General features: G+C 40.8%; 1 protein-coding gene across 4 annotated transcripts in view; it reads left to right on the top strand.

Moving 5' to 3' along the window:
• Positions 1 to 14,275, top strand: part of LOC142058460 (contactin-6-like) — an 84,049-nt gene that overhangs the window by 53,423 nt on the left and 16,351 nt on the right. For all 4 annotated transcript variants that reach the window (XM_075095628.1, XM_075095625.1, XM_075095626.1 and 1 more), the window contains 3 exons: positions 5,444 to 5,571; positions 12,938 to 13,113; positions 13,454 to 13,571. In XM_075095628.1, coding sequence (XP_074951729.1) covers positions 5,444 to 5,571; positions 12,938 to 13,113; positions 13,454 to 13,571 — 422 coding nt within the window. The remainder of the gene's footprint in view (positions 1 to 5,443; positions 5,572 to 12,937; positions 13,114 to 13,453; positions 13,572 to 14,275) is intronic.

The raw sequence follows: 14,275 nt of genomic DNA, 5'->3' as shown, positions 1-14,275 counted from the left end.
TCATTCACTCAGTCAAACTTTACTCACATTTATATCTGCATAAATCACTGGTAATTCTGAGTCACCTGAGAGATATGCTCGTGTTTCTGCCCCTCACTTACTTCCCCTTGTACTTTCTAATTCCACCTCTCTCATGCTTCTCAATCTTTGTGAAATTAGAAAAGTCAGTTATTGTCTCACCGTCCGCCAGCATATCTGCAGGAATTTATAAACAATATATCTTTTCATCGCCTATGAAAGCAAGAGTGGTTTTGCTCTTGAGCAGTAAAGTGAGACTGAGAAGACATGGTTTCAAATAGGATTTCTCAGATAATAAAAATTACTTTGCCTCTGATTTCATCAGATCCAGCATACTCCCTTTTTATCTGCACAGTGCTGCAATGATGACTTCAATAACATTATGAGGTGTCAGACACTTGATGTTAGAGGCAGACAGGAGAAAAGAAGAGTGAATCTTTACAGTAAGTATCAGGGTTACTTTATTTTGAAAGGAATTCTTTTATGCATTGAAGAGAGAGCTACCCTACTGGCAGTGCTGAAATCTGCAGAAGTCGGCTTGATTCACCCCCGGTTTTACACCGTTGCAGCTCAACCAATTTCGATGGGGATTTCAAAGACTTTTGCTGTACTGAATTAACGCAATTCACATCCATGAATTAAAATCGCACCTCTCTCTAAAACAGATTGGCTGAACAATGCAGCAGCACATAAAAATTACCTCTGCTGCACTTTAAAATCTAATGAGTTGACACCTCTTTCTTTTCTCATATTTTATTTTTCCATCAGCCTTGTTAAATACATATTATTCTTTCATGCTCTTAAGATCAAAGCAAATAGCCATCAACAATCTTTTGTTCACATGAGACAACACTTTCGGAGATGGTTTGTTTGGCCTGGTTAATTAAAAGCTGTACCTATCATCCCTGCTTGATTTCTCAAGTTCTTTACTTAAAAAGTATGTGTGACAATTTTAATGAGCTCTCGCTTCTTCCCGGTCTCATGTCTTCTGCAGAAACACTGCAAACTCTTCTTTTCGAACATTATGCGGTTTTGACTCCAGCCCATCTTGGGCAGGCTCTTTGTTGTCCCTTTCTGTGTATAATGCTTATCTTGTGGACTAATGGAGTCACTCAGAGAGGACAAGGACATGGATCAATCCGGTAGATTAAAAACAAAGAAACGGACGACGCTTACAGTATGCTTAAATAAACCAGGGAAAAACTTCTCACAAAGTCTTGTGCGACTAAAGGTTTGCAGATGCTCAAAGGGCTTTGGATTCATTCCTGAAGACAAAATCATCTGGCCCTGGGTTACAGGTCACTCGGTGCTGGGAAGGGGCTGTGGTACCTGCTGCTGCATCCTCACCCCGCCCTCGCCCTCTGCCACGGGCATCCTGCAGATGGAAAATTGGCTAGACGTGACTCTGGACTGGGCTTTAAGAGCTGTCTTATGTTCCTATGATCCACATGAAGTCAGCTGCATCCAACATATCCATCTTTTTGTAGGGTAAGTTCCCAGGCTTGTTACAAATGGAATGATATTTCTGGGTCTTTCTCATTAGCCCTTGTGTGCAGGAACTTCGTATGGATTTATATAACCGATTTTCATCTATTTTCCTCCCAGCAACTTTGCTTAATTGAGCTATTTACCCAGAGGTAGCACCTGTGTAATTCAGGCAGGAACGCAGGCATCAGCACTAGTCTGACGGGTATTTAAGCATTTTGTAAGTCAGACACGTGAGTTTAGAGTTAGGCTTATGCTTAAGCAATCCCTTGCTGCAACAGGGCTTTATGAACAGCTGTCCTAAGTAGTTAATTTCATTCTTCCTTCTCCTCCTCCTTTCGCAGGGATGCATTTATCAGACCTGCTTCAGATCGTTTGCTTTTTGTCCCTCGACAGGCACTCGTTTGCTTATTAAGAGAAGTCCAGCTTTCCTGGCAGACAAAATATTCTGCTCGCATTACATTGGGCAAGTTAAACTTTTCTGTCTTGTCGTGGTACTTGAAATTACCTTGTCTTCTGATGCAAATGCTAAGAATTATTATCTATAGCCTTCACACAGTCTAAAATGTTGTGAAAAGTAATGGTTTTCAGCAAGACTTTCAGCAGGTGAGGCATGCGTTTCACAGCTTCTTTATAAATTGTTTGTTAGAGCTCGATCCAAAGCTCATTAAAGGAAATATTCCCATTGCCTTCAGAGTCATAGTTCCATTATTTGAAAGACAAATGGAAGAGGATAAAGTGCAGCCCCTCTGAACCCACCCACGGCGTAAAGCCGTGGCTCTGAGGAAGTTTATGGCAACTTTGCTGTTCGTGGCAACTGGGTCGGTATTTCACGTTGCTTTTCTTTTCTTTCTTGCATTTGAAATGCATCATCTTGATTTTCTGCTGTGCTCTGCTTTCTCATCCCTCTCCTGACACAGACCTCAGTACAGCCAGAAATCACTCTTTTTTTTTTTCCTTCTTTAATTCCTTTCCCTGCTAACTAATTACTCTGGAGCCCTTTGTGCTTTTACATAAATTCTGCCCGAGTATCTTATTTACTGCTGGCTCCCTAATTTTCTTTAGGTAGCGTGACCTCTGTTTCAAACAACTCTAAAGCTTTTATTAGCTCATAGTTTCTCTTTGCTAAGCTCCAGTTTGATCCATTCAAAGAGCCCTTCCATCCTCATCCTGCCAAGCTGCTGAAATGTTGTTTCAGGACTGTATTTCTTCAGATGAAATGTTACCCAGTCAGATCTTGAGAGGGTACAAACTCCTCTTAGTGGATAAACCAGGAAGCTGGGAGTTATTCAGGTCTCAATTCCTAATGAAGAATGCAGGGAAAAAAATCTGAGCTAGACACCGCTAAACTTCGGTGAAAAAGCCCTACCCAGAAGTCCACGGGGGGCTAAGCACAGAGCCTGTGCATTCAAAGAGTCCCCTCTTTATTATTCTGTATTTTTACAGCCTGTTTTTCCTGTGTAAATACTTATATTGGAAGCTTTTGGGGGCTCAGATTGTCTTTTTTATTTTTGCCTCACACCCACTTCTAGGTTCCAGTTTGTACCCAGAACTTTTAGGTGCAACGGTAGTAAAAATAACAGGGCTTCAATATTTGATGGTGAGAAAGACTTTATGGTGACTTGTTATAACTTATTATTCAGGTATCCCATTTATGAACATTTACTGATTCACACTTGAATATCTTCTGATACTGTTTGATGAAGCCACCACATGTTAGGTAGCCAGTCAATTGAATCAACTGTTTTATCACCAGCAGTTTCTAATGAGGGTGTTTTCTTGTGGCTGGTGCAAAACGATGTGAAGAAATGCATCATTAATGCAAAGAAAATTGCAGAGGCAGAAGTGAAATACTTGCAAATGTTTCTCCATATTTAAACCTGGCTTTGAAATACTGTCATCAGGTGTGTCCCCGCACTGACAGGGAGAGGCACCCGTAGTCTCTCTTCCTAATGCACCATGTCATGATGCCAGCAGGAAGGCTCGGTTCTTTCTCGCTTATTCATCCTTCCCTATCTGAAAAATGTCATTTAGTCAATACATCATTATATTGAAGAACGTACTTTGTTGCCTCATATTTTGCTCCTTTCCAATTTAATATGGATATATGATGGAGTATTACACTCAAGCTTCTTTTCTCACCGTACTACAGATTGCATACAAACAACTGCTGCAGTGCCTGGTGATTATTGCTAAGGTAACAAAGATTTTTCATTCAAGCCTAAATCCCTTCCCCTCCCAGCTCCACACCCCAGTGAGAGAGTGCCTGGCACCGCGGGGACATCTCAGCTTTTCTCATTCCTAAATCCACCCCTGCTCAGGAGCAGATCTTTCGGCAGGGTAAGGTCAGACAAGAGAGGGAGGCATGAAACTGGAGGGATGTAAGCAAGACCATCACAAATCCAAATCTGGCGCTTCTCGTCATCAGCTGAGAGGCTGGCAGCGCATAACGGGAAGCAGAACAAGGTCTAATGTGTGTTACACATATAGCTACAAGAGTATAAATACCAGAGTGAAATGCAGCAAGACACTACGATGGTTTTTTGTGTTTAATTGCTATATTACTGCCAGCACCAACTTCTGCTCTTGTTATTGTTCATTTCCTTTAATAATTCATTACATCATCCAATCTTATGTTGTTAGTAATAAATATTAAATACCCAAGCTGTGATGCATGAATTAGATATTTTCTTTTTATAAAAGGATTATTGTATTAGATGTAAATGTCAGTTAGAAGAGGAATATAAAAAAAATAATGCAGCGCTTCTGTGAGCATTGGAATGAATGAAGCCTGGTTTCCTCTGGATTTGTGACTTACAGCTGGATTTTTTCAGGTGTAAGAAAGTGTGGCATTTGAGTGCAGCTCTTCCCTGCTTGGGTGCAGGTTCTCTGATTCCTCCTAAGAGAAGTGGCTTTACTGGCGAGAGGGGCTGTACATAGAGACCCCATTTTCATGAAACTTCCAGGAACTTTATGTCTTTCAGCCCACTGCCCTTCTAAACTCAGAAAAAAAATGGTCAAGAACTTCAAAATCTACCAGGTGCAAGACACAGATGGAAGAACTGACTCAAAATTAACAACTCATTACAGGATCATATTATTTTCTGTCCAAAAGCCCATCACTTACCTAATTCAGTTTTCTTTTTTAAATTCTCTGCTTTTGGTAGATATGTTTTCTGTATATATGTGGGAAAAAAATCCCCAAACCCTGAAGCGCTGTCCTTGTATGCAAAAGCAAAAAGATTCCAGGGAATCAGTGAAATCTTACCTAAGGAAAACTTATGCCAAACTCTGTATTGACTTACATCCTAAAGTGTCTCATTGACATGAAGGAGCATATGAACAAGCTTAGAAATTAATTTTGCCCATAAAACCCAGCAGCGGTACTGAAATTACTATTAAATGCAATTTACCCAATACTCTGCAAACTGGGGTAAACAACATAGTGACTAATAAGGTGATTTGAGGGCCCTATGAGACAGTGATGTATTTGATTTGGCTCCTCGGCTTGTGAGATGGCATTTCAGCATCTCAGCTAGTCTGCTAATATCTTTTAATAATCCTGACAAAATTGCACAGGCAGCTGGGCTCAGACACAACTGCAGCATTGGGATCTGACAAAAAAATAACCCCCGTGGTAAAATATAACACCATTAGGTAACAAGTTGGGTCTTCCGTCTTCCTCCAGGCTCCAAATTTTGCTGCAAGGAAGTCAGCTAGATAAGCTAATGGTCAACGCCAGGATGTCAATGTAACATTCTTAATATGGAATTAGTAATAAGCAGAGGTGAAAACTGGTTGATACATATTCAGCTTGCTGTAGAAGAGAAAAAGTATAACAGAAGCATTTAAATATTAAAAGTAGCATTGCGTTTCCAATACAGTTCCTGTAACAGAAGTCGTCTTTTCTTCTTTTTTGTTTGTTTATTTTTTTCCCCAGGGTTTTCTTACTAGAAGATGGCAGTCTCAGGCTCTATAACATCACAAAATCAGATGCCGGGGTGTACACTTGTGTAGCGACAAATCAGTTCGGAGTTGCCAGAAATTCAGGGCACCTGGTTGTGAAAGGTACTTCAGTATTTTCTTTTGTGCTTTATGAATATTAGAAAGATTATGCTTTTGGTTTTTTATTTCACTGGGATGCCCAAGCCTGTGCCAATCAGTGCTAGTATTGACAGGTTTAAAGCTGGAACTGAGCTCTCCACTGCCTGCAGCAAAGAAAACCTCATGACCGCACCACTCCGATAATCGATTTGTTTATCAGGGAGGACTCCCAAGGTATCCACAGAACCAGGTGGTAACATTAATAATGATATTTGCACTGCGGGACCATTTAGGCGCCGCAGGTATGGGCTGCGCTGTTGCAGGCACTGGGCAGCCACGGTGTGAAGCGACACCGAGGCAGCGCCGCGGTTCCGCGTACCCTGTGCCGTGTGCTTGAATGACTTTGTTCGGCTTGTTTACAATTTATATCACATCTGAGACTGCAGAAGAGACTTTAAAGCTGGAGTGCCGTAAAGAAATAAGATGTTATGAAGTAATCTGAAAACCAGGTGGGGTTATCTCCTTCAGCGTGGGGCGGGTATATGTTGCATACGTTGCATTCCTGCAGATGCTGAAGCCACCCACTCCTCTGCATCCCAGCTGCTGTGTGATACTTTGGTAAATAACTCTAAAACAAATCAGAGCCAAGCAAAAACTCTTCTTTGGCCCTTCACAGGGCTTTTGATTCTGAATATTAAAACGGCCATCATCCACAGCCCTCCCCCAGTCTAATAGCAAGTATGATAAATTTATGATAAATAATTATGATCAATAATTATTATAAATTAATGATAAATAGCATTCATGACAAAACAAGGGATCTGTTAGGGTATCTTCTATACTTTCAGACCAGTTTGTTTTCCTGGATATTAATACTAAGACACCTCATTTCACAGGACGCTCCCTTGTCTGAAAGCATGTGATTTTTTTGATGGAGTTTTCCTACATTAGATTTTAGTTTAATTAAATAATTTCAATGATTACCTACAGGTTAATGTAGCTAAACAGACCTTTTTCTGAAGGGAGAATGAGGAACATCTTCCCCTCACTTTAGCGTTATTTTCTTCTCCATTATTTATATGAGATAAAATTTTAATTCTCTCCTTAAAAAGAAAGCGACTCGCCAACTTGAGAGTCAACACTATGAAATTGTCCCATCAGGATTGTTATAAGAAGCCAAATCCTGCATCCTCTAAGACAAGACAACTGACGGGATCTGACGAGATGTGCCATAGTGCAATTACTTAGTTAGGCATGATGTTTCCCAAACTTTATATGGCTCTAGCAAGGCCTGGCCTGGCTGCAGAGCACTTCCCGCTCCAATGCAAGGCATGCTTTCTTCTTCTGTTTTTCCATTCTTCTCCCCCCCCGTTTTTGCTTAAGGCACTAAGCGCAGGTAACTCTCTACCGGTCTCACTTTGTGGCACTCGCATATAAAACATAAATAACCTTTTGGACTGGAAAGCCAGGTTTCCGTCTGTCCTTTCCCCCACTCCATCTTCACTGCGTGCCCTCGCTGCGGGGGGACCCAGTTTCCCCCGGGCTGCTGCTTTCTTTGCTCCCAGCTCTTCTCCACCTGGAGCGGACTTGTACAAAGTCGTGGCTGAGACAAGTGGGAGGCACAGGGTTCACCGCCCGTGACTGGGAAGGACCTGACCCCCGATGGCTGCTCTAACCACGAGCCTCCAACCAGCGGCGCAAGGGGCAGACAGCCCCCGGGCGGCTGTCGATTCGAGCAGCGTGACGCTTGCCCAGGAAGGCATCTGCTCGCAGAAAGGGACCTTTTGTGCAAGACCCCGCTTGGGCGACCGTCCTTGCTGTCAGCCAAAGCTGCGGCGGGCACCGCCAGTGCTCAGGCGCCTGCCTCTTCTTAGTTCCTCCTGCTGGTCTAGGCAATTTATTGAGCAGTCTGTGTTGCTTTTGGATGGAGGTCTAAGTCCTCCCACTGGAAACAGTGGCAACTTCAACACCTAATTCAGCTTTTCAGACCACCCTGGTGAGGCCAGCAGTTTTACTTACAGATGTTGCGATGCTTTAGTCAGAGGTGTATAAATAATTTCCCTAACAGCCATCCCGTGGTTATCAGTTTAAACATTCAGAAATTGTGTTATGGGCTAGGATACACGTGATAGCAAACGGTCACATCTGCTGTAATTCTCCCTCCCTCTAAAGCTGCAGCTTTGCCTTTGCTGGGGCTGAGCTGCTGGTGTAACCTCACGCGCTGGCTCTGACCCCAGCCCGGTTGATGCTCTGCAGTGGCGGTGTCTTCCCTGCAGTATTCTTCACTCTTCCTTGAAACACAGTTAAATACATTGTGGAGCACGCTGGAGTATATTATGTCCAAAGCAGTCCTTTTCTTCACGTTTTTGCTGTGCTGATGGATGGTCTGTCTCCATTAGTAAAAAGATTTTGTATGAACTTACCACTCAGGTGGACTAGTCCAGAGCTGGAGGACATGAAAAGAGATATTGTTTGGATAGATATTCCTATGAGCAGCATACGAAATGACTGTGCTCTATATCCTCTGATCTTTGATCACTGACAGAAAAGAAAAAAAATAAAAAAGAAGGAAAACCGAGGCAAACTCAGTATGTTTTTTTTTTCTTTTTGCTCCCACATGATCTTTTCAATACAGGCATTTTCTTATACAAGCATTCATATTTGTTGATTTTAAATGAGGACAACATGTTTAAAGGTGGAACTTCTGAGATGATAGGAAGCGTATTTATCAGTTTTGCAAAACAGCTAACAATAATAATGCCTGTAGTTACAAGAAGAGCACATTATTAACTGTAATTTGCAACTCTTTTTTTTTCTCAACATTCTTCTTTTCAATGACTTCAGAATAGTTGCTGCAGCCTGCGGGCATGACCTCCTCCCTAAGCTACTGCAGCTGGCAAAAATCTTTTTCATACTGGTATTATGAAAGAGCAATTAGCGGTGATGCAGTGCAACGTGTAATCTGAGACGATGTTACAGCACAGCTAGCAATGAATAAACCAAGAAGTTTAGGGTTTAGGCAGCTCTGACTTCATTAAGGTTATATACCATTTCACGTATCACATACGTACATCCTAATGGAGCAATATGGGAAAATCACATTAAAACATGGAAAAAATATTTTGTTTGGCATTTATGAAGTTTATTAAAACACTGAGTAACAATGTGGTATAAAAATGATCTTGTTTGCAGGGAACATTTGTTTTTGTTTCCCCTCTGGAGAAGTTTTGGCTGTTCAATTATAGGCCTCATTGCTTCAGCATTATTTTCAACTGAAATGTCAGAACTTGGAAAAGCATATCTAATGTGCAAATTAAGTTTATTGCTGCTCATTGAGTTGTTTATTCTTTGTGTGAGAAGTCTTTATTATACCTCCAGCACTCGCAACATCTTATCTATTTTCTCTTCTGGAATGGGATTTGCCATATAATGCATGTCTGCAGTTGCTAAGCAAGATAGATAGATAATGTAGAACCAAGAGCTTTTAAGAAGCTTTTAAAAGTATTTGAGGTGGAAGTCTTAAAGACAACCCCATAAAAGAAGCAGAAAATATGGCACAAGTGAACCACTCTACATCAGTGGTATCCCTGGATGTGGGCAGGCCAGAACAAGGGATACAAGAGGATGATAAAACCATAATAAAATGGATTTTTTTTTTGCTAACACTACTAAAAACACACCTCACACACAAACCCAGCATAATTCACAAAAGGACAGTTTTCACTGTTTATTTGGTGGAGGCAAATAGGTCCATGCCAATAACAAAGTAGACTTATAATACTAACAGCATAGCTACTGGGATTTGTTGTGTTATAGGAAGAAACCTTTATGTTCTGATATTCCAAAATACTGGTTCCCTAGAGGGTTCCATAGACTGCTTTTTTTTTGTTCCAAATATTTTTCTTTTCCCTACGGAGGCATTCCATAAGTTTTAACAGATAAATGATCTCTGGAATTTTTATTCCTTCTAATAACATTCTATAACAGGATTGCAGATGTCTTATTTCTGATCTCTTTGAATGTGTGGTCAAATAATGACACAAGAAATTACACGACAGACCTAATGAGGCAACCATAATATTATTAGAACCTTCTGATGAAGAAAAGTTTCAAAACAGCTGGAGCCAATGGCCCCTTCCTGTACAACTGACAGCTGGCTTTGATGGAGGTTTAAAGATTTTACAGAAAATAGGACATAATTTTCTATTTGTATTCTATGGGTTTTGGAACGTAACTCTTGAATCTGATTATAAATTCTATGCAACCCTGTTTGTATCATTCTTGCTTAGTCTTACTTTGACCTTTCCATAGAAGTAAATTGATTTTATTTATAGTATTTTACTTATTTATAGAATGCTGTAATTGTACACAGCGCATTGTAGAAGAGTCAAAATGCACCAGTCCTGGTAAACAACAATCCATTACAGAGAAGCAGGAGTTACAAAATGAGGTGGCATTCAGTCTTGTGGCAGTAGAGGTCACCTGGGTTTTGTGAAATGTAGATATTTTAAAGAGAAGTTTGAAGGACAGGGAGTACTTGACACAAAGAAAATTTGGAGGTGGCGTAAAGTTTTGTTAATGCTGAATGAAATAAAGCAGAAAGGGTGAATTTTATCCCTGGCATAAGTGCCTTGATTTGGAGTTTTAGCAGTATTCTGCTAATTCTCGCAATGAAAAGGGTATCTTCAGGCTGTCGTCAAAGCACTGCAAAACAGGTACATCCAAGCCAGCTTTAAGCAAGACAGATAAACCACCGGCAGCAGTTTATATCAGGCAGCATGGAGCTCATGTTAGGCTTTGGGGACCATCCGAGAGGCCTGGGAAGCTGGGCCCTGTAACCGCCATTTACTCACGTCTGGACGTGGAGCTTACCAACAGAAGGCTCAGGAAACTTGCTGTTGCCCATCTGTCTGACATTGTAAGCGAGGCTGGTTAGGGCCAGCCCTCTCCGTTCCCAGGAGCAGTTGCACCGTACAGGAGACAGGAGCTGTGGAGGGGACTGCTGCAGTGATTTCAGGGGAGCCAGTTCCCACCTCCTGGCTCTCCCGCTGCACAGGTCAGACCCAGGGGCTACGTGAGGTGAGGGACAGCCCGGGATGACTTGCCAGACCCTTCAATACCCTCTTGTAAACATGGCATAACCTTTCGCATAATTTATGAGAGAATATGTGTGGAGACATCTCTCCTGCACAGCTAAAGGCAGAGGAGACAAAACCCAAGTGGAGTCTGGAAGAAAACATAGCATAAACGTTCAGAGCGACGTGGAATTTCTACTTTGAGGTCGATCATGGTGTTCAGGGGAAGACTTTGCTTCCTCGATGCCATGTTTCATTGGCTTTAAAAGCTCCATATAAAGATGCACACGATTTATACGTTTAAGGAAGGAGAGAGTCTTACAGGATGGCTTTGAAGGAAGAGATGACGAGTTTGGAGGGCCATATCAGGCAGCAGATCATGCCTCTCCACCTGCTAGTGGCAAAGAGAAGTTCTGGCTCTCATGAAAGTAACTTTCCAATTTTTAATATATTATTATACCAGGGTATTATTCCTTTTTTTCTTCTTTTAACATATACCGCACTATTGCAAGTAATAGAATTTCTCTCCTCAAAGTGTTATTCATGCAGTTCTATTTCAGCTGTGAGAATAAGAAGTACAGGAGAAAAAGCAAGGAAAGAAAACTTTGCGGAGGTTCTCTGTAGTTCCCGGATAATTTTGAATGTTATTCTATAAAAGTTACCTGTACTTCACAATGGAATTACTTCATCCGAGATTTATGGAGCCAAGTTCTTTGCCAGCGTGTGCTGAAATCAGTGGAGTTGTGCCAACAAAGGATATGGCCCTTGAATCATCTGGAATTTATTGCATCTGACACGCTGCTTCCAGGAAAAGGAAGAGATTTCTCTAACCTAATGATCAAGTATCTTCAAGACAGTCATCTGAAGCCTTCACATTTCTGCAGACCTTGACTTCTGGCAAACTGATGGAGCTGCCACAATGACAGTTTTACATGGTTGTGAAGAGCAATCAGATTACATAGAGAAATCTGAGAAAGTGGGTTCCAAGTCTGAGCTCTAACTCACGATGAGAACCTCCGACACTCTCTTAAAGATACCAGAAAAAAAACCCACCTAATTTGTCTATACTAACAAAAATCAGACAAGTTCTTCCCTTATTTTCCTTGGAAAACATTACCTGATGCCTGCGGCAGGTATACCACTGAAGCTAGTGAGATCCAGTTTCATTTTAAAAGGAAAATGCAACGTTCTGCCTTGTTTCTACTTGACCATAACAGTCACTCACCCAGTGCGGCTCCGGTGCTGGGAAGAAGCCCTTCAAGTTTCAGCCCGTACTGCCTGTCTGTACCCACATGTTAATCACTTACTGCAATGATGGTGAAGGTCTGAACGAAAATGTGTGTGAAGGAAAGGGGTTGGATACCCTAGCATGCATTAGCCCTTTGGAATCAAGGCCTTGGTAAAAGCAAAATCCTGAATTTTCAGGTACATTTCTAACACATAGGGTTAAGCCAGAATGAACGCTGAACTAATACAGCTCGTGCAAATTTTCTTCTCCTCTCACATTATTTTCAGAACATATTAATATTGTTGAATAGGTTCTGCTCTCGTTTTATTCATGCGCCTCTAAATTCTCACCGTTTTATAATACTTTCACGCACAAAAGCTTTATTCAAGGGAATTGCTTACAACAAAGTGGTTGTTATCTCTAATCTATCTGCCAGTCGTATCAACAAAGGTGAAGCCATATAAACCTATTCCTTTCCCCTTCAGCAAGCTACTACTTCCCTCAGTAAGAGCTGCAAGTTTGTTTCTCAGTGCAAGGGGTTAAAAAAGATTGCATAAATAGTTTTTTCTGTTTGTGAAGAGATCTTCTTTGAAGCTGTAATGTAGGCAACACTCTGCAGTAAACTACCACTAACATTAATATAGATTAAGGATCTCAATGTATAAAGTAAGCGGAGACGAACAGCAGTTTTGCTTTTGCTGCAGTTTCCTATAAGGAGAGATTTTCAAGTTTGGAGAACCATGGGCATATTTTGTAAAGTCTCAATAATGAATTCTGCACTTTTTGAGCTGAAATCATATCTATTGACTAGGGGCTTTACACAGTAACACATGACTAATTTAGCATGTTGCCTCTGACATCTGCTCACTCTCAGAGGTACGCAGTGCGCTCGTATTGGTACTGCAAAAGTAATAGGCTACACACGGGTAAGAGTGTTCTGAAATCATCACCATATTAGAGATCATTTTCTTTATTATGGAACATTTGGGCCAATTTTAAATCATTTCACAAATGGTACAAATCTCATTCAAGATCTACTATTTTTATAAGCATGTGAATAAAAAGGATTTCTTTTTTGTCTCCACAGAAAGGACTGTAATTACTACTCCACCTTCTAATATGGATGTAACAGTTGGAGAAAGCATAGTCCTTCCATGCCAGGTGTCTCACGACCCCTCCGTTCATGTGGCGTTCGCGTGGTCATTCAATGGCAATACAATTGATTTTAATAGAGGAATACATCATTTTGAAAGAATTGGAAGAGTAAGATTTTTAAACTCCTTAGTGCTTAATGAAACTATTTGCCACAGTCTTTAGACAACACAAATATTTATCATCATTCTTCCATCGCTATTTATATGCATGGCAAATCACAGTTTCTTTACAAGGGCTGCAGCCATTTATTTTTCTTTCTTAAATTTCATAAAGGTGCTTGAGTTATTTGTGAAGCCATAATAAAAACGTCCACATGAAAGAAACTGATGATAGCTATGAATATTTTAATTTAAAAGCTGAATTTTTTATTAATATTGAGCAATTTATAAAAATGTCCAGAATGGAAAGCATGTTGTGAATGATTAGTTTACTTTCTTTGTATCTCCAGGAATCTGTTGGGGATTTGATGATAAGAAATATTCAGCTACATCATTCTGGGAAATATGTGTGCATGGTACAAACAACTTTAGACAGTCAATCTGCAACAGTAGATATAATTGTAAGAGGTATGTCTGTTAAATGTAGACGCACATATCTTCTGGAGGAATTAGAAATTCTTAACATCCGCTGTTGTTTAAGTCGTTCCTAAGATATCAAATCAACAATCCAATAGTGAAATATTATATATATATTTTACCCTTGGACCCAAAACTGGATCGAGATTCTGGCCCGCATGATCCTAGTGTGCAGCTAACCCGGGGAGACCTGCGCAATTCTGCCATGGCCTCTTTGGAAGGTAAATATTTCTGGCCGCACAGGTCAATACGGCAGGGCATAGGGAAGTCCCCTACTTTCAGCAGACTGCTGCCACCTGCTCCTTGCTGGGTATCTCTGGGTCACTTGCAGGCTGGAAAAAACCAAGAGACCTTGTTGCTTTCCACTATTTGGAGATAATATGGAAAATTATTTGTATGGTCAACTAACTGATCTTTTTGCTGCCAGAAGCAAGCGAAATGCTGTTATGGGAGCAGACCCTCTAAACCCTAGCAGAAATCAGAAATCTGTATAGCGCACCATCTTACATTCTTTCTAAACCTCAGTTTTGATTAAATCCAATACCAATTCTGAAAATGTTGGATGGCTCAGCAAAAGACACACTGGGTAACTTCCTTGGTCAGACAAAGGAAAATCATTCCCTTGTTTGCAGTTTGCATATTAGAAACATAAAGACATTCATTTTCCTGACTCAAAACCCTTCATTAATTAGAAA

Source organism: Phalacrocorax aristotelis, chromosome 6 (assembly GCF_949628215.1).
Source record: "Phalacrocorax aristotelis chromosome 6, bGulAri2.1, whole genome shotgun sequence".
NCBI classification, from domain to species: Eukaryota; Metazoa; Chordata; class Aves; order Suliformes; family Phalacrocoracidae; genus Phalacrocorax; species Phalacrocorax aristotelis.
Note: the sequence above shows the minus strand (reverse complement) of the source record. Positions and strands in the feature narration are given on the sequence as shown.